Raw genomic sequence first — 15,778 nt, forward strand, 5'->3', positions numbered from 1 at the left:
GAGTCATTGGCCATAAGGACTGGGCAAAGTTGCAGTCTGTATCCCCCCTTGAAAATGGGCATATAAGGGGGCTCTATAGCACCCACAGTTTCACTTAGAGTCACCAAAATTGGTACATATATATTTCCCATCAAGCTGAACAACTGTCGTACTAACAGTCATTAGCTCCACCCAACAGGAAGTCAGACATTTTTGATTTTCTGAAAATCGCATGTTCTGAACTTTTAAATACTCCTTCATCACACATTGTTTTCCGAAAGCCATCGAGTGGAAATGGACCCATGGTGCTTGGGCCCATCATCGCTGCTTGCAGCTATATTTATTATTATTATTACTACGTTGAATAGTCCAATTAACCATACAGAAGTAATATATTTTTGTCACATTTTAGTTTAGTTAAACACCCATTTTTTTAAAATGAGCTTTTATATTGGCAGAGAGCTTAATAATTTTTACTTTGTACAGTTGAAGTCAGAAGTTTACATACACTTAGGTTGAAGTCATTAAAACAAATTTTTTAACCTCTCCACAGATTTAATATTAGCAAACTAATAACTAAAGTCGTTTTAGGACTTTATGCATGACACAAATAATTTTTCCAACAATTGTTTACAGACAGATTGTTTTACTTTTAATTGACTATATCACAATTTAAATTTGACGTTATCGACAACGTCGACAATAAAACATTTTGACAAAAGTTGTCTTTGTCGAATAGTCGTTTGATCTCATTTAACGTAACATGAGATTATATGAAACTCTAATGATGACAAGAGAGAGGAGCACTGCAGCTTGCGCCTGACTGACGAGAGGAAGAAAACACAGATTACAGTCCAGATGGCACTCTAAACTTTCCAAACAGCTTCAGGTGATGTAGATCACAAAATATAACAGAAATATAATAGAAAAATGCTAAATAAGGAAATACAGAAACACTGTCATCGTGAAATAAAGCAGAGCCGGATAAAAGCAAACAGCAACCTGGCATTATATATTTAATGCATCCTTTATTCAAGTTCAAATATCATCATAAACAAACTACAAAAATGGCATTTCTCTGTGCGGTCAGCGACACGTCTATGAGCCCCGTGAAGGGGAGAGATTGAAACTGCACCCTGTCCCTCATGCAGGTTTGCTACAGCCCTCTGGGGTCTGAGGGTGTTTTGGGCCCTGGATAAGTTTTAACATGCCTTGACATTTGTGCTTTTTTCAGTTGCTTAAAAACATATTAATGGCTAAAGTCTGATAACGCTGTATTCTGCACAAACTGGGCTACAATAATATCTGAGCAAGATGTGTGTACATGTTTGTATTTTTGTGAAAATAACGTTTATGCGTGGTTTTGAAAAAACAAAGAATGTAAGTCACTGAAATAAGTCCATATAACACATACTAAATATTTGTCCAGAAGACTTTTGAGAACTGGATCTTATAGCCTTGAGTTTTTGCTACAACATGATGTGAAAAGCATCCTGGTCATTCATTCATACAAAACAATATAGTAATTTAACTTTTTGTAAGACAGTGTTTGTGTTGAAAGGTGATTTGCGAGGAGGCGTGAACTATCACAGATATTTATGTGATTCACACCTGAGGATAAAAAAAGACCACTCCTCTGGGCCCATCAATGAGGAATGTGACAAAGAGAATGAATGTGAGGAAACTTAATGATCAAAATCAAGTTTTAAGTTAAAAGAGGTAATCTGACTATACATTTTCTTTACATAAAGACTTTACTTAATTTTAGACCTAAATATTATACTACCGTTAAAAGAAGTCTCTTCTGATCACCAAGACTGAATTTATTTGATTCAAAATACAGTAAAAACATTGTGTGAACTCATTTTACAATTTAAAAGAACAATTTTCTATTTGAATAATATTGTAAAATGCAATTTGTGATCAAAGCTGAATTTTCAGCATCATTACTGCAGTCTTCAGTATCACATGATCCTTCAGAAATCATTATAATATGCTGATTTTCTAATATGGGTATGGATAAAGTGCGTTTTACTCATTTAACCTGAACACATATTTGCAAGCACAAGCTTTGTTGATGATAATGAGGCAGCATAAACACGTTAAAATATAATCTAAACATTCATATTATTTTTATATCATATTACATATCATATTTATATCATACAGCATACAATGTAAATGCCTGCTTTAGCCGAAACAGCATTTAAATGTAACTAAAACTTGCCTATTAGGACATATTTCAAATGTCAATACTTTGAATCCTGTCTGGAAACAGTCCCACTAGTAAAATATGTACGTTTATATAAAATAGCACGTCAGCTAATGAAAACTAAATTACTTACTCGTCTGAAATTGTATCCTCTGCCTCTCTTCAAAATACAAATGTTCATCTTAGACCAGCTCTTCTTCTGAGGAAAATATTAACTCATCCTTACATCCAGGAGTTTACAAACACACAGAAAAGTTTAGTTGTGTTGTGTTTACATCAAATCTCGCAGTCGGTGCCGGCGCGTTCTGCTGGATATTTTCGTCATTACAGCAGAAACAACTTAAAAATACTCCGTCATTTTGGGTATACAGATAAGTGTAAGACATCATTAGAGACTATAAAGGGTCTACTTTTATTTGTGTACACTCACAATAACAACAAAATCTTGTGCTTTTTAAAATAAAGAAAATAAAAAGGGTAAGCTTTCAGCAGTCTCTGTGTTCACGAGCATATTTCAGAAACACGTCAAAAAAATTAACTGAAACTCTGCGAATACTTATCATACAATCATGAAACCTATGTCTAAAGAAAGCTTAAAATGTCTACTTTTTTATAAAACAATTCAAATTTAAAACAAATATTCTCCTGCAATGTAAACTGTATGAAACAAAGTGCTGTACATTTTTCAGCTGGCTGAGCTCATTAAATGTAATGTGATCCCACCCACCAGCAGAGCGCGCCATTCATACGCTAATGTGCTGAGACGATCAATACAAATGGTGCACGCCCCCGACAGTGAGGTTGTAAACACATTTCATTCATTTTTCTGCGAGTTTGCAACAATACGTAGGCTAGAAAGCTCCAGGATATTATGGAAGAGTTAACATTTTCCTCAGAAGAAGAGCGGGACTCGGATGAACGTTTGTATTTTGAAGAGAGACTTGATCTAGCCGAGGATACAATTTCGGAGTAAGTCATTTCGTTTTCATTAGCTGACATGCTATTTTATATAAACATGTACATATTTTACTAGTGGGACTGTTTCCAGACTTGCCAGACAGGATTCAGAGTATTGACATTTGAAATATGCCTAATAAGCAAGTTTTAGTTACATTTAAATGCTGTTTCGGCTAAAGCAGCTATTTACATTGTTTGCTGTATAATATAAATATGATATGTAATATGATATAAAAATAATATGAGTGTTTAGATTATATTTTATCTAGTGTTTATAATGCCTCATTATCATCAACAAAGCTTGCAAATATGTGCTCAGGTTAAATTAGTAAAATGCACTTTAAATATGCCCATATTAGAAAATCAGCATATTATAATGATTTCTGAAGGATCATGTGACACTGAAGACTGCAGTAATGATGCTGAAAATTCAGCTTTGATCACAAATTGCATTTTACAATATATTCAAATAGAAAACTGTTCTTTTAAATTGTAAAAAGAGTTCAGAATATCAATGTTGTTTCTGTATTTTGGATCAAATAAATCCAGTCTGGGTGAGCAGAAGAGACTTCTTTTAATGGTAGTGTAGGTCTAAAATTAAGTCTTTATGTAAAGAAAATATATAGTCAGATTACTTCTTTTGACTTAAAACTTGATTTTGATCATTAAGTCTCCTCACATTCATTCTCTATCCCTCATTGATAGGCCCAGGGGAGGGTCTTTTGTCTCTCATGTGTGAATTACAATGAATATTCATGATCATTCACTCCAGTGTTATCAGACTTTAGCCATTAATATTTTTTTAAGCAACTGAAAAATGCACAAATGTCAAGGCATGTCAAAACTTCTCCAGGGCCCAAAATACCCTCAGACCCCAGAGGGTTAATGTGTTAACTAAACCGCAGAAAGCTGCAATTTAATTAACATATATAGTCTAAATGTGCTCCATACTTGAAGGTAAATGAGTGTGCATGATACTCACTATGAGCTTTCAGTGTATAAGCGGCTGGCCTCACACATTTCTTTTTAAGCGAGCATCACGTGCAGAGAGTATATTTATTCATATGAATCTGAGCCTCCGCGCAATATCATCACAATAGGACATAGCACAATGTTTATTTGATTCTTTTTTTTCATCATCAACTGAGTGCCCAAAGACTATATACACTTGCGGCCCGATTTTTCTAACCACACGGTATTCACGTGTCTGGAACTATTTGCACATATTAGTGGGTCGACACATTGGCAAGACTCGCAACTGAGCCGTTGCTTTCCACGACTAAGCACTAGAAGTGCATGTGTAAGGAGGTCTGAAGATACCTGCATTTGTATAACTAGAGTCTGAAGGAATATAAAAACATCTTTATGGGAGTAAACTTCTGAAGAGTAATAGTCCAGTATCTCATAGGAGTGATGGTGGCGTAGTGGCTAAAGCACAGGGCTGTTAATCAGAAGGTCACTGGTTCGAACACTAAGGCCACCACCATTGTGCCCTTGAGCAAGGCACTTAACTCCAGGTTGCTCCGGGGGGGATTGTCCCTGTAAAAATTGCACTGTAAGTCCCTTTGGATAAAAGCGTCTGCCAAATGCATAAATGTAAATGTAAATGTCATAGCAGTTGTAGCAACAACCGCCGTTAACCACAGTCAAATGTCGCTTTGAAAGGTTGAGAAGGTAAGAATTTCCATAAAAAATGGCTTAATTGGCTAAATATTGGCCAGGGGTGTGTTTCCCAAAAGCATTGTTTGCCAACTGTCGTTGTAAGTTCCATTGTTACCAAGTTAAACACAGAAATCTCATGTAGTGGGAAACCCCATTATCAAAGTGCAATTTAGCTATTATCATTTAATATTCATAGAAGTTATGACTCCACCCCCTGTGTAACATCATTAGCTCTATATTGTTCAACCAACGTGGTTTATACGATGGATGTACTTCATAGTTACTGCAGTTTTGGGAAACAGTCGTGACTAGCTAGTATTTTCTCCAACGATGCATCATCGTACTACAAGGGTTAAGCAGTGAGTTGTACGTGAAACACACCCCTGGCCGAAATTGTTGGTCTATCACTAGCTTGGACCTGAGGAAAGGAAAGTGTATACAACAACTAAATCCATCACACTCATCTTGTTTGATACGAGAGCCTCTTTCCTGCTGTAGTCACCATTGACTGCTGTATAAACAGGAGAAGGGAGCAAAGGAGAGAGAGAGAGAGAGAGTGAGCGAGCTGCTCATTGTTGGGTCAGATTGCAGACCCACCCAACGTCATTTGGCCAAGTGACTCACGCTGCACACTTCCCTATTTCTGTCTTTATTTTCCTCTGAGGAAGGATATGAGGTCTTAAGGAGGAGCTCTGAATGTACACTCTAGCTTTTCTTAGAAATCAGCACAATCTTTGACTGTGTACCGCGTGAGACATATATATATATGTCTCACGCGGTATATATATATACAGTACTGTGCAAAAGTGTTAGGCACATAAGATTTTTCATAAAATATTTGTCTTAAGATGGTCATTTATATCTTCAGCTTTAGCATGTCAGTAGGAAATATAAATGTTAGACTAACAAACATTACATTTGCAAATATAAAATAATAGAATAGAAGAACAGGGAGCCCTGGAACAGATGTCATGGCCTCACAGAGACCCCCACTGAACATCGTGTCAGTCTGAGATTACATAAAGAGACAGAAGCAATTGAGACAGTCTAAATATATCGAAGAACTGTGGTGAATTCTCCAAGAAGCTTGAACATCCTATTTGCCAACAACCAAGAAAAACTGTGTCCAGATGTACCTAGAAGAATTGGGGCTGTTTTAAAGGCAAAGGTGGCAACACCAAATATTGATTTAGCTTTTTATGTTTACTGGACTTTGTATGACGTTAATTTATGTATGAAAACTATTTATGGCATTATTTTTAAGACATCCTCACTATGCAACAGTTTTCACAAGTACCTAAAACTTTTGCACAGTACTGTGTGTGTGTGTGTGTGTGTGTGTGTGTGTATCTGTGAGCGTGTATTTATCACTTTGTGGGGACCAAATGTCCCCATAAGGATAGTAAAACCCGAAATTTTTGACCTTGTGGGGACATTTTGTCGGTCCCCATGAGGAAAACAGCTTATAAATCATACTAAATTATGTTTTTTGAAAATGTAAAAATGCAGAAAGTTTTCTGTGAGGGTTAGGTTTAGGGGTAGGGTTAGGTTTAGGGGATAGAATATAAAGTTTGTACAGTATAAAAACCATTATGTCTATGGAAAGTCCCCATAAAACATGGAAACACAACATGTGTGTGTGTGTGTGTGTATGTATATATGTATATATATATATATATATATATATATATATATATATATCTAACTAAATACCAAGTATCAAGGTATTACCATGGTATTCTTGGATTATCTTTTAAATATGGTGTTAAACTTCATTTTCACTGATACAATTTGAAACCCTCACCAAAGTTTTGCATGAACAAACACTACTCAAATCTTCAAAAAAAATGTAAAACAATAGCTATGTCTTTGTCATTCCGTTCTGTGTTTAGCTTGTGAAGTTGTGCATTGGAATGATAGATGCTGGAAAGGCATACAACACGGCCAACAAACAATTTGTGAACGGAATTCGAGAGTTGGCTCAGCAGTCTGCCAAGGATGATGTCATCGAGGTGAGTTAAGACTCAACAAGCCACATGATAAGATGTGTGGATTGATGGTCTCAGACGCGGAGGCAACTGAGATTCATCCTCCACCACCTGGATTGAGGTGAGTCACTATACCACGAGGACTTAGACCGCATTGGGAATTGGGCATTCCAAATTGGGGAGAAGAAGTTAAGATGAACACATGATAACTATCAATGGAGATTAGCATTGTTATTTTGGTATGTTGGAATTATCTTCAAAGGCTTGAGATCTTGTTCAGTATATTTTTATATATGTTAATATAGTCAGTATGAGAAAAGACTCCTGTTTATACAGTGATCTTTTGAAAGATTACTTAGTTTGTGTTCACACACAAACACTGGCTTCAAACCACCATTCGTAGTTTTGCATATTTACTTTCCCGCATCTTTGAAATATCCTTTGATAACACACCATTGTACTGTGAAAACATGCCAGTGTATGCAACTGGCAAGAGCATGAGCTAGTCGTTTTTTAAAAACCCAAAATAAGAAATTATATTTAGCTTGAAATGATGCCCTTTTGAGCTATTAGCATTTGTATTTGCATTGTGATTCTACACAAGAAATGTAATCTATGAAAGAAATACATTTCTGTCAAATTCTGACAAAAGCACATTTTACTCAAATTCTTCAAAAAATCATATTCTAATTAGAAAGAATGTATGTATTATTTATTTCTTAAAGGACATATGTCTTTACACATCATGGCAGGGCTCCAGACTGACTAAAAATAAATGATTGCAACATTAATTCAAAATCTAAGTTGGGTTGTGTGCATTCATATGCGGTTTTCTCAGATATCATCTTGTGAGTTATTGAATAAATTTTTAGAACGTGCACCAGTCTGTCTTGCGTCGCTTTTCGCCTGTTCTGTTACCGACAAGCTCACTGAACTGCACACAACAACAAAGCCAGCACAAGAGAGTCGTGAACAAATGACTCTTTTGAACCGGGTCTTTTTCATGAATCACCCAAAAAGAACTGCGTGTTTGAACTCAGGAGCTCAGGTTAGCAGTTTGAATTTGAGGAACTTTCTCAGTTAATCAGCCATCAGTAAACTCTTAACTTGGAGCACATACATTTCAAAATAAGAGTCCTATATGTATTTCTGGCTTATATTTGTATAAATTATGAAAGGGTTTTGAACATTTATGAGACAAAAGGAATGCAAATTTATATTCTCAACTATAGATACTGTTTATTAAACCTTCGATGAATGGGTTATCAGCTGTCTTCCTTTTCTTTGGCTCTCTATCTTGTTTCTGAACAGCAATCGAAATAGAGTATTTCTGTTATTTGGCGACTAAAAACAGCCATTTGGCTCCTTAATGTTTCCATTTTGGAGCCAATGGAAGTCTTTTATGTTGTACTGCGATTAGTTAATTAATTTATTGAGAATCACCGCTGAGAATAATGGGAATTACTAAATAACACAGAATTAAAATGTCTATATGCATTACAGTTATAAAATGATAGTTTTCTTAAAGATAAAGGAAATCTTGTTTTCATCTGGCATTCATACTGACTCTGTGTACATTTCTCTAATTTCTTTACAGTCCAGTCTTTCCAAGTTTGCTGAGAGTCTTCAAGAGATGATCAGCTATCACACAGTAAGAAAATCTCCCTTAAGTACTCAGCTTTTGCTGTATTGGTGTATTCTGTGATTTCTTTTGTTTTTCTGGTGTCAGGTTTTCATGTGTATTTTTGAAATAAGCATAGATGAGAATGATGACTTCAAGAAAGAATGACAGATTATTTGCTGCGTTAGTAACAATTTTCCTCTAGCGTCAGGAGTCTATATTCATTACAGTTAGATTGTTTTAAATAAAACAATCTGTGTGTGTGTGTGTGTATTTATATATGTATATATATGTGCTAGGAAATTGAACGTGTTTATTCATTTATTTCTCGGCAAATATTGAAATTCTAATTGTAATTAATTAAATGTGTTAAATCAATTAGCATATCATTTAATTCATTTGATACAAGTTTGGAATTGATGACGACCATAAAGTAAATGCATGTAACACACAAAAACACATGTGGTAACCATAGTATAAAATGTATTCCTGACCATTAAATTTTTTTAATTAATGCACACTTGATCTACATTACCACCTCTGTATAATTCAACTGTTGCCAATTATTCCTTACTTAGCATTGAATTCTGGATTCTGATGAGGTGACAGACATTCCAAAGTGATGATTCATTTTCTATAACTGCATAGCTATAAAAATCTATTGAAAATCATGTCATTCTATAATCTAAATGGCTCTACAATGCTGCTGGTGTCCCTGCTGTTGCCTGGAGCGGTTTTATACTGCAACTCTATGAGTCAGTGTTTAAGTCTGTGATAAGATGAGCTGACTTGTGGTTAAAGTCCTCACGAACTGGAACTAAGCGCATTTTCAGCTCAGAAATGTTTGGCCCATTACATCCATAACACACTCCAGCTATGCTTTCAAAGTTTTCAAAGTTAAAAAAGTTTGTTAATTTTCCTAGGAATGTTAATAAACACTCAAACACATTTTCTATCTCTATCGAAGTGCAGATGCAATAGCAAATTTGAAAAAAATAAAATAAGAATTATTAAAGTGATCGTAGCAGTTGCTTGAGTTTTGATCTTTTGTTTTGTTTTGCAGATTTTGTTCGACCAAGCACAGCGATCAATCAAATCACAACTGCAGACGTTTGTGCGAGAGTGAGTATCCAACCAAAGTTAAGCCTAGTTGTTGAATCGTAAGTGATTCTGATGCCTTCATTAGCGTGTTAGTAAACTCTGGAATTATCTGGAATTATTACTGAAGCAATCTGTCTGCACATGAACATCTGGATCATTTATAAAGTTGTGGGCCTGAGATGAATTACCACTTAGTATTGCAAGCCCTTTTAACATTTATTCACATGCAGGATATGAATTATAGGTATCTACAATCAATTACTTTTCATTTGATTAGGTTTGCACTAAAAAAAAAATTAATGCTTGATATTAAAAATGAGGTTATTATTCATGGGGATTTCAAACTTTCTTGATTTCAAAATCGGAATTTCTACTATTAAAACATAATTAATGAAATCTAACTGCATTTTCATTAGTAGAATTTCACCTATGATCAGGAATCAACATTTACACAAAAATAAAAGATTTTCAAAATGGTAAATGGTCTGCACTTATATAGCGCTTTTTAAACTTCAAAGCACTTTACACAGTGTCTCATTCATCCATTCACACACACACAAACAAATGATAGCAGAACTGCCATGCAAGACGCTAGCCTGCCATTGGGAGCAACTTGATGTTCAGTGTCTTGCCCAAGGACACTTCGGCACATGGAGTCGTGTAGAACAGGAATCGAACCACCAACCCTGCGATTGGTGGACAACCCGCTCTACCACCAGAGCCACAGCCACCCCTAAAATATATAAACAATTACCATTTACATAGTAAATGGTCACCAGTACATAGCTGATATGTGTATTTGGAATTTCAGTTGGTAAGCAATTCTAGATATCTGTAGTTGCTTTTTGAATACAAGTGAATGACAGATCATTGTGAAATGCAGATATCAATAATAACTTGATTGAAAGTCAATAACTAATCTCAACAAGAATTTAAATAGTAATGTGTTAAAATTCAATTCAGTCTATTATGTAAGGTATGGCATTGCTTTGCGTTTGCAGGGACCTTCGGAAGTTTAAAGAAGCTAAGAAACAATTTGACAAAGTGAGTGAAGAGAAAGAGGTGGCTCTGTCCAAAAATGCCCAGGCACCTCGCAACAAACAGCACGAGGTGGAAGAGGCCACCAACATCCTCAACGCCACACGCAAGTGTTTCCGACACATTGTTCTGGACTACGTACTTCAGGTAAGACCACTTCAACACGGCCTGATGTGAAATAACAATATAGAACTGCCGGTCGAATTTAAGGATAAACTATTTAAATGTGAGGGCACAATTAACATGGCCTCCTTTCTCACTTTCTGTGCTGTGTAGTAATGACTGCACACTGATACACTCTCGGATTTAAATATTCCTATTAGCAAGAAGAGCAAGATCAGTCTAACAGCTATAACTCCTAGCTTTTGAACATTGTTATTGTATGTCCTGTTATACCTTCCTCTCCAGTTGACATGTAATAGCCTGGAAAGTCAAAAAAAGCTCTCCAGTGGGTCAGTGTTCAACTCTTTATAGTGTACTTGGCATGCAGTAGATTGTGCCCCCTGTTGGCACAGAGAGAGAACACCATATTTCCACTGAGTATATTATAGATGTGCCAGTTTAGGATTTCATCATTATTTAAGTATTAGTGGCTGCTTTAACCTTTAATAATAAATCCTGCTATGCTGGGAAACCAAGAAATGATTGTTGGGCACTTGTGGGCTTTTACCTTTTGTTTTAAACCAAATATAAAATATATATATATATATAAAACTTAATTTCTCTGTAAGTTATTTCTTTATTTTTCAGATTAATGTGCTCCAGTCCAAGAGACGATCAGAAATTCTTAAATCGGTAAACCATTCCAGCCATGTTTTGCACCCTTTATGTTTATTTAAGACTTCAATTAGAGAGACAGGTGATCGTGGAAGTGTTTTGTCTCTCTCTTCAGATGCTGTCCTTCATGTACGCTCACCTGACCTTCTTCCATCAAGGTTATGATCTGTTCAGTGAACTACAACCCCTCATGAAACAACTCACCGGACAGGTACATCACATCTGTCTGTCTGTCAAATCTGTCTGTCTGCCCAATCTGTCTGTAGAGTCTATCTATCCATCTTTCTGTCTGTCCAATCTAATTACTGTTGAGTTTAACTATATATCTGTCTGTCTTTTTCTCTGTCTGTCTACTTAACCTTCTTTCTTTCTGTCTGTCTATCTATCCGTCTGTCTGTCCTTCTATCTTTTTTTCATCTGTTTTTTATCCATCTGTCTTTCTATCCATCTGTCTATCCATCTATCTTTTTATCTATCCATATGTCTGTTTGTTTGTCTATCTTTCTGTCTGTCTGTCCAATCTGTCTGTCGAGTCTATCTATTTATCTGTCTGTCTTTCACTCTGTCCTTCGAGTCTGTCAAATCAGTCTGTAGTATCTATCCATCTTTCTGTCTGTCTGTCTAATTGGTCAGTATGTCTGTCGAGTCTGTCCTCTCTGTCTGTCTGTCTACAGGATCTATCTGTATTTCTGTTTGTTTGTCTGCCTGTCTCTTTCTTTCTGTCAGTTGAATATATTTGTCTGTCTTTGTCGAATCTATCTGTCAGTCTGTTGAATATGTCTGTCAGTCTGTCTGTCGAATTAGGATAAATGCTCTCTCTCTGTAAAAGCAAAAGTTTGTTTTCTGTTTTCTTTTTCACTCTTGAGGACTGACCAGCACGTCAATGCTTGTGTCCTGAGGGAAGATATAAGAGGTTTCTCAAGATGTGTGATTGGCCAGTGCTAACACTTAGCTAGCACTGGAAACAGGATGTTAAATTGGTGATTAAGGGGGTTTTTCCTGGCTGGTTGTGAGACAGTTGTGAGAGTGGCAGTGGATTGTAAAGCACAGGGCTGTCTGGAGTTTTTTTAATCAGTCTGACAATATGAAGCTCAAGCGAGTGGAACGCTTATGTCGAGAGGTTTGGAGAAGCTGCCCACAGGTTTGTTTATTTTCATCATGGACTGCTTAAAGATAAAAGAAAACATGTTCATGAAGGACTGATATTGCAGTACAGGTCAAAATTTTTGCAGTTGCCAAGTTGTTCTGAATGATTTTTAGTGTGTTGCCAAGCAGTGGCTAGGGTGTTTTAGGTGTTCTGCATGGTCGTTTACTTTGCCAGATCTGTCCAAGCTTTTATGATATTCTGGTCTCTAGATATTACTTGGGATCCTCCTTTAATGCAAGTCTATGGGGAGATTTCACCCATCACATGGCAATTGTAAGATCCTTTGGAAAAGTGTAGCACACCTCAACAACCCACATGATTGAAGGTGTCGGTCATGTTTGTTGCAGAAACAACGTGCAGGACGAGTTCCTCACTGAAGTTTCTGTTCAATTCACTAACCTTAAATATTGAGCAATATTGATAGTGATGGTAGCATTATGCTCCATTTTTTTGTCAGGTGGTAAATCTCTGTTATTAAATGAAGGGTACTGTAGACTGTGGAAACTTGCTGTTGTGACTTTGGTAAACATTTCCCATCTGATCTTGTCAGCAGTCAATCTGCCCACCTCTTTCCTGCTAAAACAAACTGCTTTACCTGAATATTGCTCCTCTGGGTAACATGGATCCAAGAAGGGTACAGGGACAATTGCTTACTGTTTTTGTGAAAATAAAGTTTAAAAGTGCACAGTAAGCACATTACCCTTCACTGTCTTTCCCCTGTAAAAAAGACACATAATTAGTGGTTTGCTTAAGCATCACTATTACTTTTGTTCATACTTAAGATTAGGGATTTAATGAACTTCCAGCCCTAGGTATTAAAAGAGACATAACTTGTCCTGCACGGTTTGTCAAAATGTGTATTATTCACTGCAAAAAAATAAAGATCTTTAGTATTTTTGTATTGTTGTCCAGTAAAAACAAAGAAAACTAATTTTGTCAGATTTCTTTGAGAACAGGACTTCAGAAGGATATCTCACGCCATTTTTCTTGTCTAGTAAATATGTGTCTTGTTTAAAGAATATTTCAATTTTTTTTACTGGAAAGCAAAACAGAAATACTAATTAAGAAAATTAGTTTTGCAGTGTATTATTTGGGGATGTGTGAGACTAGTGGACTAAACTGTTCTGGTGCTGCTAGTCGACACTGGAATTACTAATTATTACTATTATTAAACTGTTCAACATTTTTACACATTTACGTTTGGCTTTATATTTTTACAGAGGCTGCACTTAAATTACGGTCATATTAATGTTACATATTTTAAATTAGAATTAATAATACAAATATTATTTTAAAAAGAGGATATCTGGAGCAGATACCAAGTTTAATTTCACCTCAGGCTGTGCGTGCTTTTTCCCTCTCTCACTCGCGGCACATGCAGGAAAATATCCTCTCACTAGACAAGAAAACTCAGCAAAGTAGCAATGAAATCACTTCGGTGGTAGTGCAGGAATTGGATATAACAAACGTTGATTTGAAACTCAGATGTTTTCACATTCTTCTTTACATCTGTGCATGCTTGTAAGTTATTTTCCATCTGAGCGGGCTTTTTCAAGGAAAGCCGCCTCAGGTAAGTCAGGTACCGTCTTTCACCGGACTATGTCAACGTGTTAATTGTGCTCATCAAAAAATCTGTGCTTTTGAGTAAGTAGCCTAGAAAATGACTGTTTTAGGAAAGGAATTAAAAAAACTTTAATCTGCTGATTGTTCAACGGGTTAAACTATCTTTTATTCTGTGTGCATGTCATGTTCAGAGTACATTAGGTTTATTGTAGGCTACATCACAGGCCTGTTTTTTTCTATCCTATAGCTATTTTATTGTCTAATGCACGAAGTCACGTTGTGAAATATGTGTAATTTTTCAGCGCATTTCTTCTCTCGTAAATTTGGCTTTGTCTACCTGTTAATTATTTTCAACAATATCCTGACTGTTTTAATATGTTAAGAAGTGGTGATTTCCGTTTAGAAATGGCTGGGTTGATCTACTGGTCCTGCACTATTCATTGAATTATTTTCAATAAATAAACCTGTATTCATGTATATATTTAATGTACAATAATGATAATTTGAGACAAGCATACCTTTTTTCAGCAGAATTTAGTGACGGATTTGGAATAGATTAAGTATTTTAAATGTCACAAACAATTTTTTTTTTTTAACGTTTTCTGAAGTTTGGTTTCTTTTTATACTAGTCGACTCCAAACTTTTCATTTGAACGTCAGTGAAATAAGTCGTTCTGCACATCCCTAGTATTACTATTACTTTTCTTTGTGATTTTTGTCTAGCAGCTGGTAGGATGGGTTAAAAAAAAAATACATAAGTGGGGAAAATGTCTTTGTACTTATTTACTTCAAAATCAAAAGAAAAAACCCTGGAGTCATGAGTTCAAATCCAGGGTGTGCTAAGTGACTCCAGCCTGGTCTCCTAAGCAACCAAATTGGCCTGGTTGCTAGGGAGGGTAGAGTCACATGGGGAAACCTCCTCGTGGTGGTGATTAGTGGTTCTCACTCTCAATCGGGCATGTGGTGGAGTTGTGTGTGGATCGTGGAGAGTAGCATGAGGCTCCACATGCTGTGAGTCTCCGTGGTGTCATGCACAACGAGTCACGTCTGTATAAGATGTGTGGATTGACGGTCTCAGAAGCGAAGGCAACTGAAACTTGTCCTCCGCCACCCTGATTGAGGTGAGTAACCGTGCCACCGTGAGGACTTACTAAGTAGTGGTAATTGGGCATTCCAAATTGGGGAGAAAAGAAGATAAAATAAAATATATTTTCCAAATAGACTATTAAGATTTCTTAAATTGTGACAATATATTTCATGTAAGTCAAACACATTTTGCTCCCATTTCTTATAAACGATTGGTGTTTATAGTCTCATTACCGGAACAAGAACAATTATGTACTTTTACTTGTAAAGTATTTAACTGACATAATAGTACTCCCTTGGGTCTGCCTTGAGTTTTGTAATACAGTAAAACAGTAATACAGTAAAAAATTACAGTGGGAATAATACAATTAAAATGTCAGAATGTATTACGGTAATGAGAATTGAGGGGGTAAATTGTGCCCTGAGTGTCTGAAAATAATGTCACAAAATTTCAGAATCTTTTTGTATTCATTTAAATGTTAAATATGACTAGGACCATTTCTTTACCGGTTTCATGAGAATCACTCCATAGACTTGCGTTGAAGAAAAAGTGCTTTGAACCTTATCATTCCAGAATATCAAAAACACCTTAGCAATGGATTCTAAAATCAAATCAATGGATTTTTGTCTAAAAGTCTAAAATATTAT

At 35.9% G+C, this 15,778-nt stretch overlaps 1 protein-coding gene across 3 annotated transcripts in view; it reads left to right on the forward strand.

Moving 5' to 3' along the window:
• The window catches only part of LOC127639594 (arf-GAP with coiled-coil, ANK repeat and PH domain-containing protein 2-like), a 139,330-nt gene that overhangs the window by 55,946 nt on the left and 67,606 nt on the right, over positions 1 to 15,778 (forward strand). For 2 of the 3 annotated variants that reach the window (XR_007969983.1, XM_052121700.1), the window contains exons 3-8: positions 6,703 to 6,822; positions 8,396 to 8,449; positions 9,483 to 9,541; positions 10,522 to 10,705; positions 11,309 to 11,353; positions 11,451 to 11,546. Coding sequence is in view for 1 of the 3 variants with exons in the window: in XM_052121700.1 (XP_051977660.1) it covers positions 6,703 to 6,822; positions 8,396 to 8,449; positions 9,483 to 9,541; positions 10,522 to 10,705; positions 11,309 to 11,353; positions 11,451 to 11,546 (558 nt within the window). In the remaining 2 variants the exon portion in view is untranslated. The remainder of the gene's footprint in view (positions 1 to 6,702; positions 6,823 to 8,395; positions 8,450 to 9,482; positions 9,542 to 10,521; positions 10,706 to 11,308; positions 11,354 to 11,450; positions 11,547 to 15,778) is intronic. The other variant, XR_007969984.1, reaches the window with a different exon arrangement.

Source organism: Xyrauchen texanus, chromosome 48 (assembly GCF_025860055.1).
Source record: "Xyrauchen texanus isolate HMW12.3.18 chromosome 48, RBS_HiC_50CHRs, whole genome shotgun sequence".
In the NCBI taxonomy this organism is placed as follows: Eukaryota; Metazoa; Chordata; class Actinopteri; order Cypriniformes; family Catostomidae; genus Xyrauchen; species Xyrauchen texanus.